A 22884-nucleotide genomic window follows, 5' to 3' on the forward strand; every position below is an offset into this window, starting at 1 on the left:
TACACAGGCTTGTTTGGACATAGAAACACTGACAGGGTGGGCATTCAGCACAGCATTAGACAATGCTCACACACTATCTGGACCTCTGCTCAGACCTGTTCCTCATTTCACCTTTTTACTAAAGTACACCTTGGGAGTCAGTGGTCACGGCTCAAATGTTGAGTTCCTGTCACCCACATAGGAGGCCCAAGTTCAGAAATGGGCTCCTGGCTTCCACTTGGCTCAGCCCTAGCGGTTCCAGGCATTTGCTGATAAGAGTCTTTCTGCCTCTTTCTCTGTCTTTCTCTGTCTTTCTCTGTCTCTCTTTCAGATTTTGTTTTTAAATTGTGACAATTCTTTCATGGCCAACAGTAAACCTGCTCATAGAGTGATTATGTTATTTATATTCACATTGTATTTAGTTAAGAGAAAACAAACAAACAAATAATTCTTGCCTTACCCAGCAGTGTTTTTGACAGCTTTGGGGCTTACATTAATGAGTTCATCAAGGCTTTGTTCACTGATAAAACAAAATAAATTGAAAGGTCAAATCAAATTATAAGTCAGTAAATGACATGATTGGCATTGCTTTTTCAAATTTATACATCATTCAACAGAGTCCTAGCATAAAAAGTTAGAAGCTTAATGCTCCTATTTTATATATACATTAGTTACCATACTTCCAATACTCAAAACAACTCGGCGAAGCAGCTACTACCAGGGTCCCCTTTCTCTTTAAAGGAAGAAGCAGCTTTAGAGGAGCTAAGACACTCCTGGACCCAGATACCCCAGAAGTGAGTGAAGCAGAACTGTAACCGCAGCAAGTGGCCCGAATCCTGCTCTCTTCCCGGCCAACACCCTTCCTCTCTTCTCCTCACAGGGATTCCTTCCATCTCAGCACTGCTTTGCCCCATGATTTTCCTCACCATAATCCAAGGAGTGCTAGTCTGGAGTTTCTCTGCCATGCTTTCATTAACTTTTGTTCTAGTATACAACAAGTTTTAATTTTTCAAAGAAGTAAATTCATTGTCATGCAAATGCAGCCCAATTAAAATATAAAAATGCTACTTTGTCAGTTGTCGCAGGGGTCACTTAAATATTGCTTCTTGGGTTTATGAGAGGCTAGAAAACCAATATTCTTTGGTTTGTTCAGTTTGATGAACTCATAATTTATTAACTGCAAATTTAGTTGCAATCTGGTTGTTATTATATCCAAAGGAATTTCTCAAGTGGTAATTATACATAATTAGCTTCAATATTAACAAATTCAAACCTTACTACAATGAAATAGAAACAATAACAAATGGCAAATCCATTCAGCATTACTACATATAAACAAATCGACTCACTTTGTTCCTATTCTTTCCTTAGCCAAATAAACTTGTTTTTTCGCCAAAAATAGAAGTTTCCTTAGGAGACTTAAATTTACCTTTTCTTGGATGAAGGATTCACTTTGGTAAGATTCTCCACACCTTGGTTTCTTAAAAAAAAAAGTGTTGTAACTTTTAATAACTAGCAAGATCAATGAAAATCAATAATTTACACAGTTTTCACCCTTAATTTTGAATCAAAAATTGTTGCTAGTGCAAAATTTCTTGAGTACTTGACTTCTCTTTTTAGCACTACATAAAAATACTGACTGATATCAATTGATTTCTTGTACATCTTTATATTTGTTTAGCACTAACCATAAAGGTAAAATAATGATTGAATCTATAAACACCACATGAATGAAGAAATACATGCAATCTAAGAGGTGGAGGACCAGGCTAGCCAAACGCTCTCTGGTCTGTGTCAGTAAATTATGGCCCTTAAACTAAATCCAGGTGGTAGCCTGGCTTTGCAAATAAAGTTTTACTAACAAACACCCAAACCAACTGTTCACAAATACTGGTTTCACACTACAGGAAGAATTTATGAATCAAAACAGCTAAAATTATGAATTATCTAGCCCTTTATGAGTAAGTGTAGACTTTTAATTTAGTGTGAATCAGCTCTGTTTGTTAGACACATCTTGTAAAACAGAGTTCATTCCATATGCAAAGACAGGAAACTGATAAAAGAAGTGACATGTGTCACGCATTCTCTCCGTCACTCTTCTTTTCAAATAAATAAAAAAATAAGTCTTTCAAAAATATACAAATGTAAAGATACATAAAACTGATAAAAAGATAAATGCTAGTAGTTTCATGGTTTTGCCCTGTCTCTGTATAATGTAATATGTCTTAGAAAAAAGTCTCTCTTTATAAAAGATAAATGTATTCTGGGGCCAGCGTGTTGGCTCAACAGTATAATCCTCCACCTACAAGCACCAGCATCCCATATGGCCACTACTTTGTGTCCCTGTTGCTCCACTTCCCATTCAGCTTCCTACGTATGGCTGAGGAAAGCAGTAGAGGATGGCCCAAAGCCTAGGGACCCTGTGTGTCCATGTTGTAGACCCAAAATACGCTTTGGCTCCTTGGTTCAGATCAGCTCAGCTCTGGCCGTTGTGGTCATTTGGGGAGTGAACCAGTGGATGGAAGATTTTTCTCCCTGTCTCTCCTTTTCCCTGTAAATTTGCCACTCCAAAAAATTAAATAAGTTTTTTTAAAAAATGATAAATACAGTCTCTGCCTTCTTTATTATTTCAGTGAACTGAGTACAATTTATATATTTCTTTATTTATTGAAAATCAGAATTAGAAAAAAAATGGAGTGACACAGAAAAAAAATTGTCTTTAATCTACTGATTCACTCCCCGAATGGTTATAACAGCCAGGACTGGGCAAGGTGGATGCCAGGAGAGAGGGGCTTTGTCTGCGTCACCCACAAGTGCATCAGGAACTCAAGAACATTGGCCATACTCTGATGCTTTCCCCAGATCTTTAGCAGGGAGCTGGATCAGTACCCATATGGGATGCCAGAGTTGCAGGCAATGGCTTTATGCATTATAACCACAAAGCTAGCCTCAAACTCAGTACAATTTTTTTATAACAATTTCCAACTTTAGTCTCATCTAGGTAGAAGGTAATAGGAGGAGAAGATATAAATATTGGAGGGTGAAGGTAGGATAACTGATCATATGAAGATATTTCTTCTGGGGGATTAGCTCTGAGAACTTCTTGTGGCAGGGTGCTCTGTGCCATGGAATCCCCACTCATTTGAAGGAAATTCCAGTTACGGCACACAGATCCCACACTGGGCAAGAATCCTTCTTGTATTTCAAGGAATTTTCTTTCCCACAAACCCACAACCAACAAACCCTGGATAAAATGCCAGTGCTTAGGTGGGTGTCACAGGATCTAATGACTTAGGGTTCCATCAGCAGCTATCTCTGTGGTAAAGCAGTGTACTTCATCATATTTTTTTAAAGCTGAATTGGAGGAAAAAATAAAGGTAAAAGACTTCCAAAGTACTTACCCTTGATTATTTTTATTTGCTTCAGGAACCACTTTGATGAGGTTATCAAGAGTTCGACCCCTTAAAAACATAGAGGAAATAACCAAATCAGTAGCAGATTTATCTCAGCAACCGCAAATGTTGAAACTGAGAAATATTTTTGCCATAAGATATTATTAAAATATAGATCATTTCAGAAGACTGAGTTTGTTCAGTGTTGAATATGAACATATTCAAATGCAAATAGTGATGTGAATATGTATATTAGAACCTAACTAAAAAATGGATAGAAGCAATTAATAGTAGTGAATGGTTTTAGAAAATTTTGATGTGCCAGGTATTGTTCCATGTGATTTCTGTCCGTATCTAAACTAATCCTCCACCAATCCCATAGGAAAGGGAGCATGTATATTATAACCTCAGTTTCATAGAGGGAAACACTGAGATCCAGGAAGGGTAAACAATTTTCCCACCAGGTTAACAGTGTGAAATCTAGGTCATCTTATCTCACTGAAGTTTCAGAATTGAATTAGTTCTGTTATTCTAGGAGAGCACCTAGTCCAATCTTTTCACGATGATGATGAGAAACAGTTGCTCAAATAGGAGAAGAGAGACAAGTCCAGGCCACATAGAAAAGGCGCGCAGAGAGTAGGGGCGCAAAGCTAAGCCTACTCTCATATGTATGGACACCAGTCTAGTTCTCTTTTCGCTCTAAACAAACCAGAAAATCATAGTTTCCTGTCCATTCTGGGGAGGGAGGAGGCCAGACTATGATCCTAATTAACCATGGTACATGGTACCTCTATTATATCAGAAATTGACTCAAATATTTACCTTTATTTTCAACTATGAGATAGTCAGGGCTATGTTGCTTTTCTTAAATTATCATTGGATTTAGCATAAATAAATTGAAACAAATTATCTTAATTATATGTCTAGACATTGCTTAGCATCAAAAAAAGAAGAAACCGTTAAATCTTACCATTGCATACTATTTCCTGTTCCTGGATTCACTTTAATGAGGGTATTAAGATTTTCAGAACTGTAACCAAAACAAACAAAACATGATAAATAAAAATTAAATGAGACAGATTAGCTATTATTTTTTTTTTAGAAAGGCAGAGAATGCTAGACAACTTCTAAACACTGGCTCAATCACCAAAAGCCTAAAAAATGTTGAAGTATGGCAGGCTGAAGCCGGAAACCTGAAACTCAATCTGGGTCTCCATAGGGTAGCTGAGACATAAGTACTTAGGCCACCAAGTGCTGCCTCCCTGGTGTGTGTCAGCGTGAAACCTTTAGGTGGGTGTCTCATACAGTGTCAAGATGCCACTTAGATTACTCAAAATGCCCACCTAAAGGATGCATATACTCAAGATAAACTTTATTACTTACTGAAAGAAATAAATACACATCAGCTGATCTGCTGGTTCACTCCTCAATTAGCTGCAATGACCAGAGCTAAGCTGAGCTGAAACCAGAGGCCAGGAGCTTCTTCTGGGTGCAGGGTCTCAAGGCTTTGGGCCATCCTCTTCTGCTTTCCCAGGCCACAAGCAGGGAACTGGATGGGAAGTGCAGCAGCCAGGATACAAACCAGTGTCCATAGGAGATTCCAGCAATTTCAAAGTGGGGACTTAGCCACTAGGCTACTACACCAGGCCGTTTCACTCTTTAAAGACCTACAATGGACAGGCCCGGGCCAAGGTAAAGCTGGGAGGTGGAAACTCGATCTAGTGTCCAAACTGGGTGGCATGAAACCCAACTATTTGTGCTAACACCAGTGCACCCAGGGTCTGTACTGGCACAACCTTGGCATCAGAAGCAAGAGTAGGAAATTAAACCCAGGTAAACCACTGTGGGACACAGGTGTCCTAGGAAATATCTTAATCGCTAGAGCAAATGCCTTCTTCTATACACTTAATTTAAAAGAATAAATTCTACTTTCCTAAAAATCATGCATTTATTGGTATAGTATCCAACATTCAAAATAAAACCACAACATTAGGGCAAGACTATTTCTAAAAATTACTCAGTTAAGAAACATTGTAATGATTTGCCAAAAACTCTAAGTCTCCTTAACCACCACATCTTTAAAGTAACTTTTAATTATATGAAAGTTTCCATTTTTAGTACCTTTTATTTTAAAGGGCTTTTATAGCCATCAATTTACTAGATAACTTTGCAGAGACAAAGATAGAACAAACATGACGATTCTCATTGTATAACTAAGGAAACTTCAGTTCAGTGTTCAAGGAATTTGTTCAAAGAGACCCAGCTGGGGAGTAATGGATTTCAGACTTTCTGATCCCAATCCAAAGGTTTTTCAACACATCTTTTATGAGTGCCACAAATTGATGGGGAGAGAGAAAGAAGAGAGACGGGACACAATTCTTACCCTTGGCTACTTCTGCTTACTTCAGAGCTTACTTTGATGAGATTGTCAAGGCTCTTGCCCCTTTAAAACATTGAAGAAATGCTGAAGTTAAAGGAACGTTGATAACAAATGGATAAAAGTATCGGAGAAGTAATACAAAACCCTCGTTGGGATTATACTGAAGCATTGAAGAATGTTAAACGTGATTGTACAGAAGTGGGTAGGAATTTATGTATCTCTAAAACTCACTGAGATTTGGCAAAGTAATATTTTAATTTTGGAACCATTTGATCCTCACAAATATTACACTAAGAATTTGTATAGTTTTATGAATTTAATTCTATGTTCTTAATTTTTAGTAGGTACACAAAACATCTTTGTAATAGTCTATATGTTTTTGTGAAATATTTCAGAAGGTATAACTTCTTCATTTACTATGCGCTGTGGAAGTTTAACACCAATTTTGGAAATAAATATTTTGCAAAGTTGACATATTCTAACAAGTTTTCTGTCACAAAAGCATATTGAGGTAACTACATACATTTGTTAAACTCTGCAACATGCAATTTGGTATCTGCTTTTTGTACTTACAAATGTGTGCTAGATTTCAAATCTTAGGTAGTGTCTTGGTAATAAACAATAGAATGATTAAACTTTATAGGTTCTGAAATATGTGATAAGTTGACTATGACATAAACATCCACAAAGTCACTTAAACTCTAGAGCTTTATGGTTACCCTTTAGTATATGTCTGCTTCTGATCATTAGGGAATTTTGCTTTCTTGTTACCTCCACGTTTCCCACATACGTGGCACCTGCACCTGTTCCTCTGCTCTACAGAAGATACCATTTGGAGAAAAGACTCTGCATGGGAAGGTACTTAGTCACTGTCTGTCCACACTGTGGCCCTGCTCAGATCATATCAAAAAGGCTCTGAGGTTTCATCTTTACAACATCAAAGACACAAATATTTGGAAGCAACCAGATGTGATTCAGTTTTTTTCTTTCACTTGTATCCAGTTGTCTAAGATTGTGATATGCATACTAAAACACAAATTCTTAGTGTAAACTAAAAATAACTGAAACTTTTAATGCAAATAACCAATCAATGAACCCCACAGAAACAATCACTGTACTCTAGATCACTCCCTGGTTGATTCGGCAGGAAATGAAATAGGTAAGATTTTTAACTCCAGTAATAGAAACAAACAAACGAAAATCAACTTTTAATTTCCAGATATAAGCATTCAGAAAAACAGCAAAGCAGTAAGCATTGTTATTCTTCACTTTGTATTGACTGTGCAGTTCATTTCATTGTCAAGATTTTGGTACCTTAAAACATTAAAGAGGGCCCAGCGCAATAGCATAGCAGTTAAACTCCTCGCCTTGCATGCACTGGGATCCCATATGGGCACTGATTCTAATCCTGGAGGCCCCACTTCCCATCCAGCTCCCTGCCTGTGGCCTGGGAAAGCAGTCGAGGATGGCCCAAAGCTTTGGGACCCTTCACCCACGTGGGAAACCAGGAAGAAGCTCCTGGCTCCTGGCTTCAGATTGGCTCTGTTCCAGCCACTGCGGCTGCTTGGGGAGTGAACCGTTGGACATAAGTTCTTCCTCTCTGTCTCTCCTTTTCTCTGTATATCTGCCTTCCCAATAAAAATAATAAATAATTTTTAAGAAAAATTAAAGAAAGCAGCTAACAGTATAGTTACTTAAACTTCACAGTTTATAAAGTCAAAAAGAAAGGTGATTGAATAATGTGGTAATCTATTAGAAATCATAATGCATCACAAGAATGCCTGTGTGAACCAATGCCTCATATTCTATATGTATAATGTCAGTAGTTTTGCATTTTAGAGTCCACCAACACTTTGGCAAGCACACTACCAACCAGGCCAACGACCGGAATAGAAGCCAATAGAGATACAGGATTAGCTTACACGTGGCTGCCACTGTAACTAGTGGACAGGCAGGCAATACACAGATATATCAAGAAGTATGTGAAAAGCAGTAGGTATCTGGCCTAGTGAGGCAGATGCTGGTGGGACGCTTACACTCCGCATCAGAGAGCCTGCACTGAATCCAGTACAGGCACGTAGGGAGTGAAACAACTGACTATTCTCCCACTCCTGCTCTGTCTCTGTTTCTCAAACTAAAAGAAAAAAAAGGCTGTAGACAAATGTGATTAAAATATGCAGCAATTTTGATGCAAAGAAATTTTGAAATTTATGCACTGCCGTTTCATTCCATGCATTTTCCATGAACTTTTTACAAGATCTGCATATATTATTTGTACAGTTCCAAATTTTTTGCATGAAAATAAAGTTTATTTTTAATTCCATCTGTCTGCAAAGTTTTTGAACAACTCTTGTAAAATTTAACATCCAATTTCAGATAAAAATATACGCTGTACAGAAAATTTCAAGAGTGTCTGTTGCCTGCAGTAAGGGCTAAGTGTTAGAGGGAGTGGATGGTGACTTAATTTATGTTTATTGATCAGAAAAGACCTTTTGGAGAGGGCAATCCTAGGGATACAGTATCCTGGGAAGAGCTGATGCAGGAGCCTTCCTACACGAGTGGGCCTGGAGGAGGAACGGTGCATCTGGCTGGGTTTTAATGAGAGTGCAAAAGGGCATCATTAACTGCTAGAGTTCTAGCCTCCCTGAGATGGGCGAATACTGAAGCCTTTTTAATAGAGAGAGAGGATAACTATCTGATTTTATTTTTAAAATATCTATAGAACCTCATTATGTGTTTAAGAAAAGGGAAATGATAGCTACTGCCTTTAAAGGAATGTCAGCAATAAATATATAAATGTATGCACACAGACACACAGCACTTTGTGCTTTCACAAACTGAAGTGCACACACACCCACATAAACATGCACACACATACTCACATATGTGAATACAGAGCATTGTACATGCAGTTACATACATGTACAACTTACACACAAACCTACATAAACATACATCTACTTGCTTGCACATAAACATGCATACCCATGAATGCAAACGTATGCACACATTTGCTTGCATGCTTAAACATACAAAGATGCCTCAAACTTTCATGGAAAAACGGCGAAAAAAAGATCAACTTGCTTTGGTACAAAAACTTTTGAAATTCATGAATAATTTTTATGGCATGCATTTTTTAATGAATTTTTGAAACATCTACATATGCACAGTTAAAACTCTGCCGAAAATAAACTTGCCTGTTAACTCCATTTTCCACTAACTTTCTGAAATATCTTTATACATGCACACACATACATACATGCACACATACACACACATACACACACATGAACATACATCAAAATGTGAAGTCAATCACAATCTGAAATACTCTCTTTAGTAAACATTTGAAAGAAAATATAAACCTTTCTCAAAAGTTACAACAAACTGAGTATTTGAACACTAAATCATTAAGAAAGCATAATTAATATGAATTCTTTTTATTCTGACAGTTATACTTGCCCTATGCCAGGCATAGGGTATTATGGTCACTGTTTCGTAGACAAATAAATCAAGGCACATTTGAGCAACTGGAGTGAGAATTTAAACCCAGGTATTTCAGGCTCTCTGTCCAATACCTCAGTTTTTATATCTGAACAAGCTAGCTAGCCAAGCAGGTTAAAAGATCTGTGAGTCTTTTACTATCAAAATCTAATTCACTGGATGGCTGTGCCTCTATGCCACTCAGTCAAGAGCAGGAAAGCTTGAAAACGCACACCTGCTTTTAGCCAACTAAGCGGAATCCACAAGTAACATCATATATTGAGTTAACTGAATGGGAAGGAATTCAAGGGAAACCACATGGAATTATTTGGTATACTGTTTTCAGCAACATGCCAACAAGCTCAGTTTCAAAAAGTGTACCATCTGTTTTTTAAAAACAAAGAGGACATAAACTCTGACAATACATGGAAAAGAGAACTCTTTTAAAGAGGCACACTTTGTTAAGTTCTTCATTTTAAATACTTGTCACATTATAGTACATGTGCATATACACATATAAACACAGTATGAGTTCACACATGCATGCACTCTGCTGCAAATGTATATACAAACATTTGCATCCTCAATTCACCTATATGCACACTACTCATACATATACATACCACTTACATTATTTATACAAACACACATAAATCATACTTACACACAGCATATACACATACATACATATGTTCTTATATGAATATTCTCCAAATATATGCAAAGCAGTAAGTTGTCTAGCTCACCTGAGCAGATAAAAATTTCCATTTGCTTTCCCATGATCAACTGATACTAAACTTCAACCAAGAATGAAACACAAGAGGTTGTAGAGGCATGCTCAAGGATGTGTTTAGAGAAGAACAAACTAAGTTTTGGCTATAATTTGAACTTGCTTTCCTGAACATTAGCACTCAGAGTTTGATGTGCTCATAAATGCCATACAAAGTGGGGAGGAGACTAAGTGCCTTACCTCTTGATGTTTGTGTTTGTTTCAGGATTTCCTTTAATAAGCCCATCAAGGTCCTGTTTACTTTAAATAAGGAAATAAGTCTTAACAAGTGACATTAAAATAAAACAGGTCAAGTGAATAATAGCTGGAAAATATTAACTGGAAAACACCTAAGTTCTCTCTACATATCGAAGTGAATTTTCAAAGCCAAATGCAAATAAAAACTCTTTTATCTTGAACTGAAGACCATTTTAAGATTGTTTTCTTGCTAGCAGCATAATTTTTTTGCTTTGTTCACAAGATTCATATTATCTGTTATTTATCAAAATCAACTTTAGACTCAGATACAGTTTAATGGAACACTCTAAACAGGCAGCACAGAGGTCCAGTAAGTTAATGTTTTGTACTGAATCCAGACAGAATACAAATTTCTATTCAACAAATCAGATACAATTGCCAATGTTTTTAAATGAGAACAATGTTAAAAATAATAATTTACAACCATTTAATAATATTAAAAATCATTTTTACCCATTCTTTTCTCCGTTTCACTCTCTCTAACCTCTGGCAAACACATTATGCTCTCCATTCTGAGACCAACATATTTAGACTTCAACAAGAACAATAATATGTCCTCATATGTACAAAATTCTCTCATCGCAAACCTTTTAATATACAATGTGTCTAATACATTATGCTCTAACAAAGAAGGGACGTGGGGAGTAGTTGAAATAGTAGGAAATTGTTTCTCAAGGGGAAATACGCCAGTCCATTAAAAAGGATCGAGTGATGCAAAAGGGGCCTTTGTGAACCCCAGTGGGGAGAGTAGGGGAGGCAGAAGCACCCTGATTATGTACTGCTGTCATGTCAAGACACGGTACAGCTCTGGCAGCAAGGTGGAGTTAAGTCACCACTCCCAGTGCAGGGGCCACCAGTGTCTCTCTTGGGATGCCTGCTGAGACCACCCACCTCACAGAAACTGGCATACAAGAGTTTTAGTTAAGGCTTGCTCTTGGCTGTATCAATCATTTTAGAAGATCATTTTGAAAATGTCAAGGCTTTCTCCTGCAAACACTCAGAAATTCAGTAACTCCTCTCCAGAATAAACCAAAGTCCAAATGATTTTGTATGGGGAGTGATAGAGAGGAGAATGGAATGCCATTCCCTATCAAACATACAATTCAATAATAATAAAATGTGATTATGAAATTAGATCATATCATTTTATTTTCTGATTGGTCTTATCTTACAGAAATTACGTATGCAGACTTACCCAGTGGTACTTTCATTTCCTTTGGGATTCACTTTGATAACATTATCAAGGTCTTCACCTCTTTAAAGATAAAAGGTTAGATCAGTTTCAAAATAATACCATTGAATTTACAGATATAGAGCTTTTCAGTCTTTTGTCTAAGATCAAGTGTATTCACGGATATGTACACACTGCATGTTCTTGCTGATAGGTTCAAGCTTGGGAGACAATATTGTAGATATTAAGTTGACTTTTATAAAATTATCTGACAATAATATGTCAAGTTAGCCTCTAGAAATTCATTGTATGTTATGTAAATGTGAATTTATTGATATCCTCCATATTACTGAAAACAGCACACAATTAACCTGGGACAAAATTAACCAAGATTCAGCTACATCAAGAAAGTCTCACCCTTTGTTGGTTTTATCCATCCCGGCCTTCACTTTGACAGTAGATTCAGGGTCTTGACTTAATTGAAAGAAAACATCAAAACTAGATGTTACTTAAGTAATGGACAGCTTTCTCAAGAATCTATAAGAGGATGCCCTCAGGTCAATTGCTTTCAGAACCAAACCACTAATACATCCTTGGCTGCAATTCTCCTTTGTTTATCTTCAGTAATTTACACAGTTGTGCAAAAACAATCTCAATCAACAAACCTCTCATTAGGCAATTTTGACATTTTATTGCCCAATATATATTTTTAACTCATTGTCTAAGAAGATGTGGAAGGAGCATTGCTGTAGCAGGTTTCCCCTACATGCACTTAAAATGCAATTCAGACACACCCTTTCTGCCAGGAGCTCATCTGTATCAGAAGAAATCTTAGCACACCACTTTCTAATAAGGTACACAAAACTAACAGGAAGGAAAGAATCCCGTTCCAGGTAGGAAACTTTTCTTATTCTTTCTTGATTTTGTCAGTTCTTTGATTAACTTTACTAACGTTTCCAAGGCCTTGGTTTCTTCATACTATTGGAGTGGAGGAGAGAAAAGACAGATAGCAGCAGCTCTGTGTTAGAATCGGAATTGCTTGTGACAACAGCACATTTTACACAGTGTCAGATTCTATCACTACTTAAATGATCACACATCCTTAGAAATATTCAATGCAAGTCACTCACTCATCATGCAAAATGTATAAGAAATAACTGGCTATTAAGATCGCAAACATTACTTAGCTCATTTTTAACTACCGTAAGAAAATAGAACTTTCCACTGGATCTCCACTTCTGTTTCCCTGGGGGTGATTTAATGGGAGGCCAATTTTAATTAGCCTATATTGAGATAATCTTTTATTTATTCAGAAAAATCATTTACATCGGGGTAGAAACCAACTGATGAACATACTGGACCTAAATACTTTGAAGATTCAGATCAACCATTTGTAATAAAATGCTCAAGAATGTCATCTTAGAAAAGTGGAAATAACTCAAGTACATCTCCAACAGTTTATATTAGTTAATTACATGGAATAAAATTTCACATATCATAGATTTGAAGTTATTAGCTAATACAAAAACAAATCCCTCCAAATTCCTATTGTCCAGGTGTTACACTTCACTACTTTCACCTGCCTGTGATGTCACTGTAAGAAAACTGTTGCAATTTGAAGTTCTTTGAACATAATTAAGGGGTAAGGGTGTGAGGACAAGAAGCTAGGAATTTTTGATTTTCACACTTAAGACCTAATGAGTAACAAAATATAAAGTAAGCTATAGAGAGTTCATAAATTCTTACCCTTTTTCATTGCTGACTTTTCTGGGATTTTCTTTAATGAAACTGTCAAGGCTTTGGTTTCTTTTAGCAAGAAAAATAATATCAATTACAGGTCAATCTTTTAGTACATCAGTCTAGAATTGTAAGTTAAGTTCTCAAATGCTAGCAGTCCTGTTACTAATCAGTTAAACCATTTTTGTAACACAATGAATCAAAGCCTACATGCAGACTACATAAAGTGACCAACCAGGATCCCAACTCTGAAGTTCCTTAATACATTCTAAAGATTCTGCGATGAGTGCCTATGCACCAAGCTTCTGAATGTCTTACAGTAAATATATCCAGCTAATAAACCAGCCTATCACACACTACTTCTAGCAACCAGTTGATTATCTTTCACTTTTAGATCTAAAAGGTGACTGGAAACCATACAGGTGACAGATTCACTTTACGGCATGAGGAAACAAAAGTCTGCAGAAGTTAAGTGACTTGTCCAGGGTCACCCAGGTTGTTGATGATGGTGCAGCTAGCACCAGAAAAACTCCTCCCCCTCAATGTCTTGACACTGGCCCCAGGCTTATTCACTAGCTTTCCTGACACTTGTTCTGAGCAAAAGGTCTCCCTCAGAAAATAACAGACAGATTAGGATTCAGTTAAACTGGCTGGCCTGACTTCCCAAGACTTACCCTTTGCCATCTTTGTTGGTCCGAGTATTTGTAAAGATGAGGCTTTCAAGGCTTTTGGCTCTGTAAACAAAGATTTAAAAAAAAACTGCACTTCTGAAATGAAATTATTTGCTATCTTGAAAGGTCAGATACAATAAACATTTTTCTATGAATTGCTCATTTGTTCTTATGGCATGGAAGAGCAGAAATCCTTTTGGACAATTATGCCTGCACTAACCGTACAATGCTGAGAGCACTATCCCATCTGCTAATCCATTTCTGTGCCAGCTAACGTCCAAAGGAATATTTTAAGCAACCTGGAAAGTCAGACTTGCAGACAAGTGAGTGAGAGAGGCACTTACCTTTTCTCTGCTTGCTCCGCCTTTGGATTTGCTCTAAACAGACCATCAAGACCTTGATTTCTTCAAATATATTGATTAAAAGACATCATCAGTCACAATAAGAAATGTTTAACTTTAAAAAACTACAGACCAGTTTACTTCTGAGACAGAAATAAGAGCTAGTTGGGAAAAATGAGTTCAACTCCTAACACTGTTGTATTGCAAACAGGTACTTTCATATGGTCAAAATCTCAAAATTTAACTTGAAATGGACCTCAGAAAAAGTAAAATTTAAAACATCCACTGAAATCTGCCAGCCAGACTAGATCCATAAATGTATTACTTTGGTTCATGGAACACAACTGTTCTTCATGTGAGCCAGTGTTCATAGGAATGATGAGGAAAAACTTGATTTTCTGAGTCTCCTGAAAATGTACTTGCACACTGGGCTCAAGTTCCCATATGGAAACACTCAGCTTGAACAGTGAAACACCTGGACACTTTGGATGGACATTCACTCTCTCCTTAGGTCTGATTCTCCCCCAACCTGTCTCCTGCAGTGGAGACACCTGCCTGGCTATAATGGGTCTTGGGATCTCTGACTTTTGATTTAAAGCTCCCTCTCTGGAGTGGGCAGTCATTTGGCACAGCTATTCAGCTGTAGTTTAGGATGCCTGAATCCCACCATACGAACATCTGATTTGAGTCCAAGATGTGCTTCCTATCCAGCTTCTCATTAAAGTGTATGCTGGGAGACAACAGGAGATGGCTGAAGAACTTGGGTCCCTGTCACCCACCCTGGAGACCCAAACTGAGCTCCTGGTTCCTGGCTTTGACCTGGTTCAACCCTGGGTATTGCAAGCATTTTGGAAATGAGTCACTGATGAAAGATTTTTCTTTGTCTCCCTGCCTTTCAAACAAATCGAAGGACTAAGTAAAACTTAGAAAACAAAAACAAACAACAACTCCTCTGTTCCTCTAATAAATGAGGTCACTAAAGAGCAGCAAATTGAAGTGACATGTTGATAGTTAAACCTAGATTGTTATTGTCACAGCAGGGTGTGGAAACTAGCTGTTCAATTTATTTTCTTTTATTTGATTGCCTTGTTATCTCCTTCATTTTGCTCTCTTCCCATTTAGCAGGTAAGTACACAAAGAAACAGAGAGGGTAATTAAAGTATAATATACTACCACAAGCCTCAATCCTTCATTTATCTGTTCATATATTTTAAGTTATATGATTTAAAATGAATCAAAGGAATGAGGTAATGTTAATGAAAATAACAAATGATTTTTATAATGATTACTCTAAGAGTATCCAGTCATTGAACCAAACTGTTTAATGTATTAATATTTTGTGAACATAAATATGGTTATCTGTATAACTACTTGAACAGAAAAATAAAGAATAAAAATAGAAAAACATATTAATATCAATCTTAGACACTAATTACCACTTATAATTTGGAGAAACAAAGAAGACTTTTGCATGCTTTTCTTCTAGATTGCTATGATATCTTTGACTAGGTGGGTAGGCGAGCTCTAAAGCCCAAAATTGAAAAAGATGTGTTATAATGTACAGTCAAGTAACAAAGCAAAAAAAAAAAAAAATCTTACCTGCTCAAGCTTTTGTTCATTTTTATGAGATTATCCAGTTCTTCACTTCGGGAAGAGAAAAAAGAAATTCACATTAGCAGAAACTAGTCCAGAATCAAAGTAGGTCTGCCTGAGGTAAATGAGTGCTCTGAAACAGAACACACAGCCAGCACGTATGTGTGCAAACCCTATTTGTCCTTCTTGGCTCTCCTCACTATTGTCTCCAATAAGCCTTAACCAGCTCTCCAATGAACAGCATCTCCTATGTTTTTGAAACTCTGGCAGCACTTTTTCTTTCCAGCTCCTTTATGGACCTTGCTACTAGACAGTATTGTGACAACTTCACACTTGTCTCAATGAGATTGCTCCTGCCACTATATAATATACACTTAAAATTTACAACTGTATTTTACAATGGGATCCTCATCAGTCATGAGCACAGTGTCTTTCATATAACCAATGCCTAATGCATGCTTTAAATTCAGTCAATGCAAACAGGTACATTGACTAATTATGGAGCCTCTCTTTGCACAAAACACTTTCCCTACATAGTCAGTAGAAAAAGCTTGTTCATCAGTGGTTTCTTGCTTGAATTTTACTCCCACCTCATTCTAGGCTAACTAAATTTGCTACGCTGTTTCTGTAATGGAGCATGAGAGCACTCCTTCTGGCTGCATTTTTAGAAGCAAGCTATTTAAACTCAACTTCTGGGTTTGGGTATTCCCCTTAAGCCATGTGGATTCAGCTCTCTTCCCCAACCAGCCTGGGGAGGAGGATGTAACCTAGAATCTGCTCCTATTTCAAGCTCCTGTCTACTCACCTCATCCTCTCTCTCCAGCTTTCTAATCTCCCATAACCCATTTCCATTTTTTTTTGCCTGCCTTATCCAGTCTTTCTATTTACAAATCTTAGTACTTCCTTCTTTCTACTCAAGAGCTGCATGTTTTCCAAGCTTCTCAATGTTATTCCTTCCTTTCTTGGAACATCTCTGGAGTTGATGAGGCCTTCAGACCAAGTCACTCAGTAATCATGCAGTCGGTCTTCCAAGCAAGGACTCCAATCTGCTAGTCACCATTTACTCACTGGTGATCCTGGGTGTGCTACCTAACCCTTACTTATTCAATTTCCCCACTCACAAAATAAGAACATGATTTGTAACCACCTCAAAAAAGAATCAATACCCCAACTGAAGGCAATTGCCTAGATTGCCTTGTACCTAGGCATGTGTTAAACTGCTGGGAGAAACGTAGCCAATAGCTGGTAGACATTCTGGGCCTGGTTAATGCCAGACTTATGTTAAATATACCAGTGTGCCAACATAGTTGCTTCTTCTTTTTTTTTTTTAAGATATGTGGGGAAGGCAAGGAATGCCAGGCCAAGTGACAGCACCCTGGTCCCCAAGCAGTGGGAAGAGCTGCAGACTACATGGGGTAGGGAGTATGTGAACATATTTCAGAGAAAACACATGTTTAACAGGTGAGGAATGAATTCTGGGGTCTTTCACAGACTGGACCACTGCAGTCACAGGTAGGTAAGGGAGTTGGTTTAGAGGGAGGGACCCAGAGGGCACTTCTGGGGCAGGCCAAAGCACCTGCCCATGAGGGAGACATGTGCTGGGCTAAATAGCATTGCCCACCACCTTCTGGCACACACAAAATCTGGATCCTGGGGGCATGCCTGTCTGGGTTAGGCCACATTTCCTACCTGCAAATGTGGGCCATGCCAGACTGGGCCATAGCAACTCCAGAATGTAAGAGAATTGGATCTGAGGTCAGATCCTGTTGGAGGTTTGTGCTCTTGCCTCTGGGGCATAGTAGCAACTGCCAGTTTGTGAGGAGAACTGGGTGTGGTAATTGGCTAAGCCATGTTGGACAATGGCACTCACCTGACACTTGCAGGAACTAGGGCTGTCAGTTGGGTAGCTGGACCAGGCTGCAGCACCCACCAGCACATGCAAAGGCCAGGACTGAGAGAAGACCATGCCAAGCAGTGTCATTACACCTGCTAGCACCAATGAGAACTAGGGCTAAGAATGGGTCCGCTAGGGGAACTTGAGGAACTCTCTTGCTAGGCCAACAGCCAAGGCCAATAGACAAGGTTGGGGGCCAACTAAGCCAGGCAAGGCTGCAGTACTCATCAGCATTTGTGTGGGCCAGGTCTGCAGACAGGCCTGGTTGGACCAGGCTGCAATACTCACTGACATGTGCAAGAGCCAGGACAGAGTGTAGATAATGCCCATCTGAGCTAGGCTACAACACCTACCAGCAAGAGTGAGATTGCAGATAGGCTATGACAGGCTGGGTTGTAGCACCTGTCAGCACACATAAGATCTGGGGGCTGGGAACTGCCCTTGTAGGGGGAATTTTGGGGGACTTCTTTGCTAGGCTGAAGCTCTCACTGGTGAGTTTAAGAGCCATGGGCTTACCAGGCTGAACAAGGCTGCAGCATCCACCTATAATGTATGTGGGCTGGGTTTTGGAACAGGTCAAATTGAGTTAGACTCTAGCACCCACTGCTTATTAAAATGGCCAAACAACCGAGAGTGGATGGTTTGCCAAGTATTATGCCAATCACTTTGTATTCAGTGATTATTGCTTCTTTTTTTAAGTTTTACTTTTAATATTGTTGACATAGTTGAAAAGGATGCATGCTCTTGTGGGTCACCAATTAGGGTGGCCATTTTAATAAGCAGTACCATTCAATATTACATTTTTCATTTGATAAAAGCTTGCTATATCTACTGTTCAAATGGCATTTGAATATACTGAGACATTGGCTTAGCCTTAGGGAAATAGACTTGCCAAGTCACTCAGTGCTTTGAAGATGCCTAGCATAACATTATTGCAAGAATAGCTGCAGAAGGCAATCCCTTTAGAGATTCTAAAAATATGCGAAATTAACAGGCATCATATACTTGGGTCCTTTTAAGTAATGTTGCATTTTAAATGGCAGGACTGAGGGCTGAGGATAAATATTGAGATACATGACTCAGTGTACCTAAGAAAAAAGTAATTATCACCCTACGCTTGTGTGGGAAAAAACTATCCACTCCCCAGACATGCGGCCCCATATTGTCTCTTGCTTGAAATTCTATTCGCCAAAGCCAAAGCTGAGAACTTGTCCTTGTCCCTGAGGGAAACAGCAAAGCTCAGCATCCTGTAAATGTCAGCCCTCGATCTTTTTGACTGGCATGAATCATAATAATAAAGATGCACAGGATTTGGGGATGCTCATGTTTATCTCAAGAAAATTAGCATATATCATGAGCAGCACTCTTTGATAAGTGAAATAAAAATAGAGACAGCGCTCTCAATAAAGAACTCAAACATTTAAAATGATTGTGAACTGCAGAAAATCTGGGATATTAAGTTTCACTACTGCATTCATAACAAGTTAAGTGCTCTTAATCAGATAACAGTAACAGTCTATTTTTTTTACAAAGACCAGCTCCTATTTTTTTACAAAGACCAGCTCGGATGAAACCATTTCTCATCCCCTGGGGACACACCACAGTAACAGTACTTTTTGATGATGCCACAGACATCTTGACTGGCCTCTCTCAAACCAGGAACATCTCTGTGACAAATGTACTTGGCTGTGGAATGTATGCATTGTGACAAGGACCTGGGAATGAGAAAGTAGACTAACTGCTGACCTTATTACATTTGCTTGACTCATAATATCCCTTTAGCATCATCATTCACCCATCTTTCCCTCTCGAACATCCCGATGAGCTATTAAATCACTACCCAAACCCTACTGCAAAACACTACCTCAAAGAAACAGAAATCCATAAAATTAGAGGTCTAAGCTACTTAGAAGAGTTGGAAAAGAAACAACAGTGAAAATATTCAGAACACTTTCTGAATCTCAGCATTAAGAGTACAGAGAAAATGATACAGTCACACAAACAGCACAGAACAAAACTGAACATGAGAAAGTATTACATGAAAGGTGGGGCGATTAGAGTTTAGAGAGACACAGAAGTCACATCTGGCTGGATTACCAGGGAAGATTTTATTGAGGGAGTATATTTGATCTGGATCTTGAAATATTGATACAACTTGGATGGATTTACATGGTGTTCTACAGGTTGGAAAACACCAGTTTATACAGGCATATCTAGAAATTATAGATAGGGAAATGGTTTGGTATGATATTAAGTGTAGGATAAACATAAGAGTGACATTAGAAACATTTCGGTAACTAGACAGGGTTCAGGTCAACAAAAGGCATTGAGTGAGTGGATATGTAGGTATAAGGGGCTTGCTTCTTAGACACTGAATCCATATGTGTTCGATACTAAAGAGGCAGGGGCAAGGGAGCAAGAGGGACCAAGAATGAGTCAAAAAAGGTAACTAGAACAATCAGGAAATTGCACATGTGGGAAGGAAACTGAATATGACCTGGGACATCCTCTATGGGGGTACTGAGGAGACAGCTACCTAAGTACAAGACTGGAGGCTTGGGATGAGATTTGGCACCTGAGGTCATAAGAGGTGAGAAATTTCCAGTGGAGGAAGCAGAGACAAATGAGTGTCTGGCCACAGACGTCAGCTGTGCCCAGTGCTCAGGGGTACTTACGTAAACACACGGATACTTTCTTTTTTTGGATTATTTATAATTAACAACCCTGGGGGGTTTCTGCATTTAGAATGTTTAAAGGTGCTGGTAAAGCATTAAAAAAAAAGACAAGGAAAAAAACTAAAAAGCTCACAGATCTCACCCTTTGTTGGTTTTCTGAACTGAAGCAGCAGCTTTGACAATGTTACCAAGATCTTGACTCCTTCAAAGAATGAGAAAGAACATGTCAGTGACAGTAGAGCCTTCCTTGAAGGAGCTCCCATATGGAAGGGGTGGTCAGTGTGGCAATCAGAAATTATCAAGTGTAACAGGAAGACAAAATGCTTCCATCACATTAGCTCTTGGCACATACTTTCAGCCCCTATTTCTCTCTCTCTCTCTCTCCCCACCCCTCTCTGTCTCTCATGCACGCACACACACACATAGCACTGCCCTTGTCCTTCCACATCTTCCATCTAGTGCTCACTGAAATGACAATATTTTTTCATAAGAGTTTATAATGACTTCTCCCATGTACTTTACTTCAAAAAGGATGCACACAAAAAGAAAATCTAGTTAACTGAATAAGTAAACACAGAAGTGAGTTCAAATGATTTTCTCCCAGAGCCAAGGAGCCTTAAGAAAGTCTGGACAATCAATTACTTCCTTAATTGCGATGAAAATATCTGTTGTCCTAGACTTCCAAAGGGTGAGAAGGTATATTTTAAGCTGTAAGGTACGGGGAAGCCCCTGGGCTTGCTTCCATGCTGGCCTCTCAAGGTCATGACAAGGAATAATTAAGAAGATCCTTATAAGTAACCCTTTCATTAAGCTCTCTGTTTCACAAATGTCTCATAGGATATTAATAGTTTTACAAAGAAGGAATGTTGTAGTGTGATATGTATAGCCTATTTTTAAACACTTAGAACACATACAAGCACATTGAAGTGTCTAACAACAGGACTTTCTGGTAGCATAGGACTCTATTTTATTGTGTTTCAGAATGTACTGGTCCACTGCTTTCTCAGAACTTGTGTTGAGTCCTTGTGGCATATGAAACCCAGTTTGAGAATTACTGCCAGCTGTACTGTAAGTTCCTAGGTATGAGGGACCTGTGACTCCCCCAAGAGGTAAAGCTTCATGTGGTGGATGGTTCCAACTGGGGTTCCTCCAACAGCCATAAGGAATGATATATTTATTGAAGAACAGAAGTTTTGGGCTTCAAAAATAATTTTCAGTCAAAAAAGTTCTGTCCTAAAAATTGATTATATAAGTAGATTAGTTTATCATTTTGATGGATTCATAAAAAATATTGTATTTTGTAAAAAGTAAAAGAGAAAACAGCTCCAGAACAAATGCTAAACTATAAGACAAGTAGACTAAATCATGATTATCTTTGGGAAACCAGACATTTGGAAAATGTCACCTTCTTCCAAAGTGTCAACACAATTTGTGGGCTCTTCCTTGGGCTACAAGAGGAATGGAACATGGTTTTCTATCAACGGTAGACAACACTTTCTTTGCATCAGATCTAGTAAGCGACTACATTTCTACCTAGCTTCTTTTTACATACACACCTACTTTGTCACAGACCTTGGGGCATAAACTGAAGTGTTAAAAATACAGATATACCAGGCTTTCCTGTCTTCAAATGATTTCCTCTTATCCTGTTATCATGCTCACATCATGTTTGTTGTTTTGTTAGTGTATAGTTTATAGGACAGAAACCAAACGGATAGAATTCTGTATATATTTATTATACATCACACTGATGTCATCTAGAATATATATTTATCTATTTCATTTAAAGTATTCTAAGAAACAAAAATAAAGTATTCTAAGAAAGCAGATGGTACCATTGCTATAATATAAATAAAAATCATCATACCTTGTAATTTTTTCAGAAGATTTATTGCTTTCTGCAGAGACAACCAGTTTAGGTGGATATGTCTGCCTACACGTTTAAAGTTAAAGATAGCATTGTTAGGTAAGAAATCACTTCTGTTTTAAACTTCACTTTTTAATAAAATAGCTATTATCAAAGGGGTCAATATGTATCAGAACTGCACTACTTCTTGAGATAATGAACTTTACCTTAGTTTTGGGTTGGCGAGAACTCAATCAACCCCTATTTAAAGTAATCCCAAAGAAACCAATATATTAATTTTGTAATTTAATCTATCTCTTTTTATGCTTTCAATCAATGTGCCAAGAAACATCTCTAAAACTGTTCATGTTCATTTTCTTGATCTCTATTCATCAACAAGCCATTGTTATGTTTTTTTTATTTTAGTTACTGATATTGCATTTTAAAATATTGAGAAACTTTGTTGTTAGACATCAAGGGGTTCATTTTTATTAATGTCTTATCCCATTTGCACATTATCAAGACATAATATTTGCTCAGATAAGATGGAAAGTAAATTTGTAGTACATCCATCACATTGAGCATGGCCACATTGAGTAGACAGAACTAAAGTTTAGATTAGGTTTATGACATAAGGCTTTTTTCTGCTCTTTCTCTAAGAGTCTGGTTGACCTACTTATATGTTCTTGCTTGTT

At 38.0% G+C, this 22884-nt stretch overlaps 1 protein-coding gene across 1 annotated transcript in view; it reads right to left on the reverse strand.

Moving 5' to 3' along the window:
• SCEL (sciellin) overlaps window positions 1-22884 on the reverse strand; it is a 274453-nt gene that overhangs the window by 22415 nt on the left and 229154 nt on the right. The window contains exons 11-23 of the mRNA XM_058670950.1: window positions 22211-22276; window positions 20486-20545; window positions 15781-15825; window positions 14185-14244; window positions 13844-13903; window positions 13179-13238; window positions 11457-11516; window positions 10205-10264; window positions 5755-5814; window positions 4342-4401; window positions 3381-3440; window positions 1409-1459; window positions 440-499 (exon numbers count right to left, since the gene is read on the reverse strand). Of these exons, the coding sequence (XP_058526933.1) occupies window positions 440-499; window positions 1409-1459; window positions 3381-3440; window positions 4342-4401; window positions 5755-5814; window positions 10205-10264; window positions 11457-11516; window positions 13179-13238; window positions 13844-13903; window positions 14185-14244; window positions 15781-15825; window positions 20486-20545; window positions 22211-22276 (762 nt within the window). The remainder of the gene's footprint in view (window positions 1-439; window positions 500-1408; window positions 1460-3380; window positions 3441-4341; window positions 4402-5754; window positions 5815-10204; window positions 10265-11456; window positions 11517-13178; window positions 13239-13843; window positions 13904-14184; window positions 14245-15780; window positions 15826-20485; window positions 20546-22210; window positions 22277-22884) is intronic.

This window comes from Ochotona princeps, chromosome 12, assembly GCF_030435755.1.
Source record: "Ochotona princeps isolate mOchPri1 chromosome 12, mOchPri1.hap1, whole genome shotgun sequence".
Lineage (NCBI taxonomy): Eukaryota > Metazoa > Chordata > Mammalia > Lagomorpha > Ochotonidae > Ochotona > Ochotona princeps.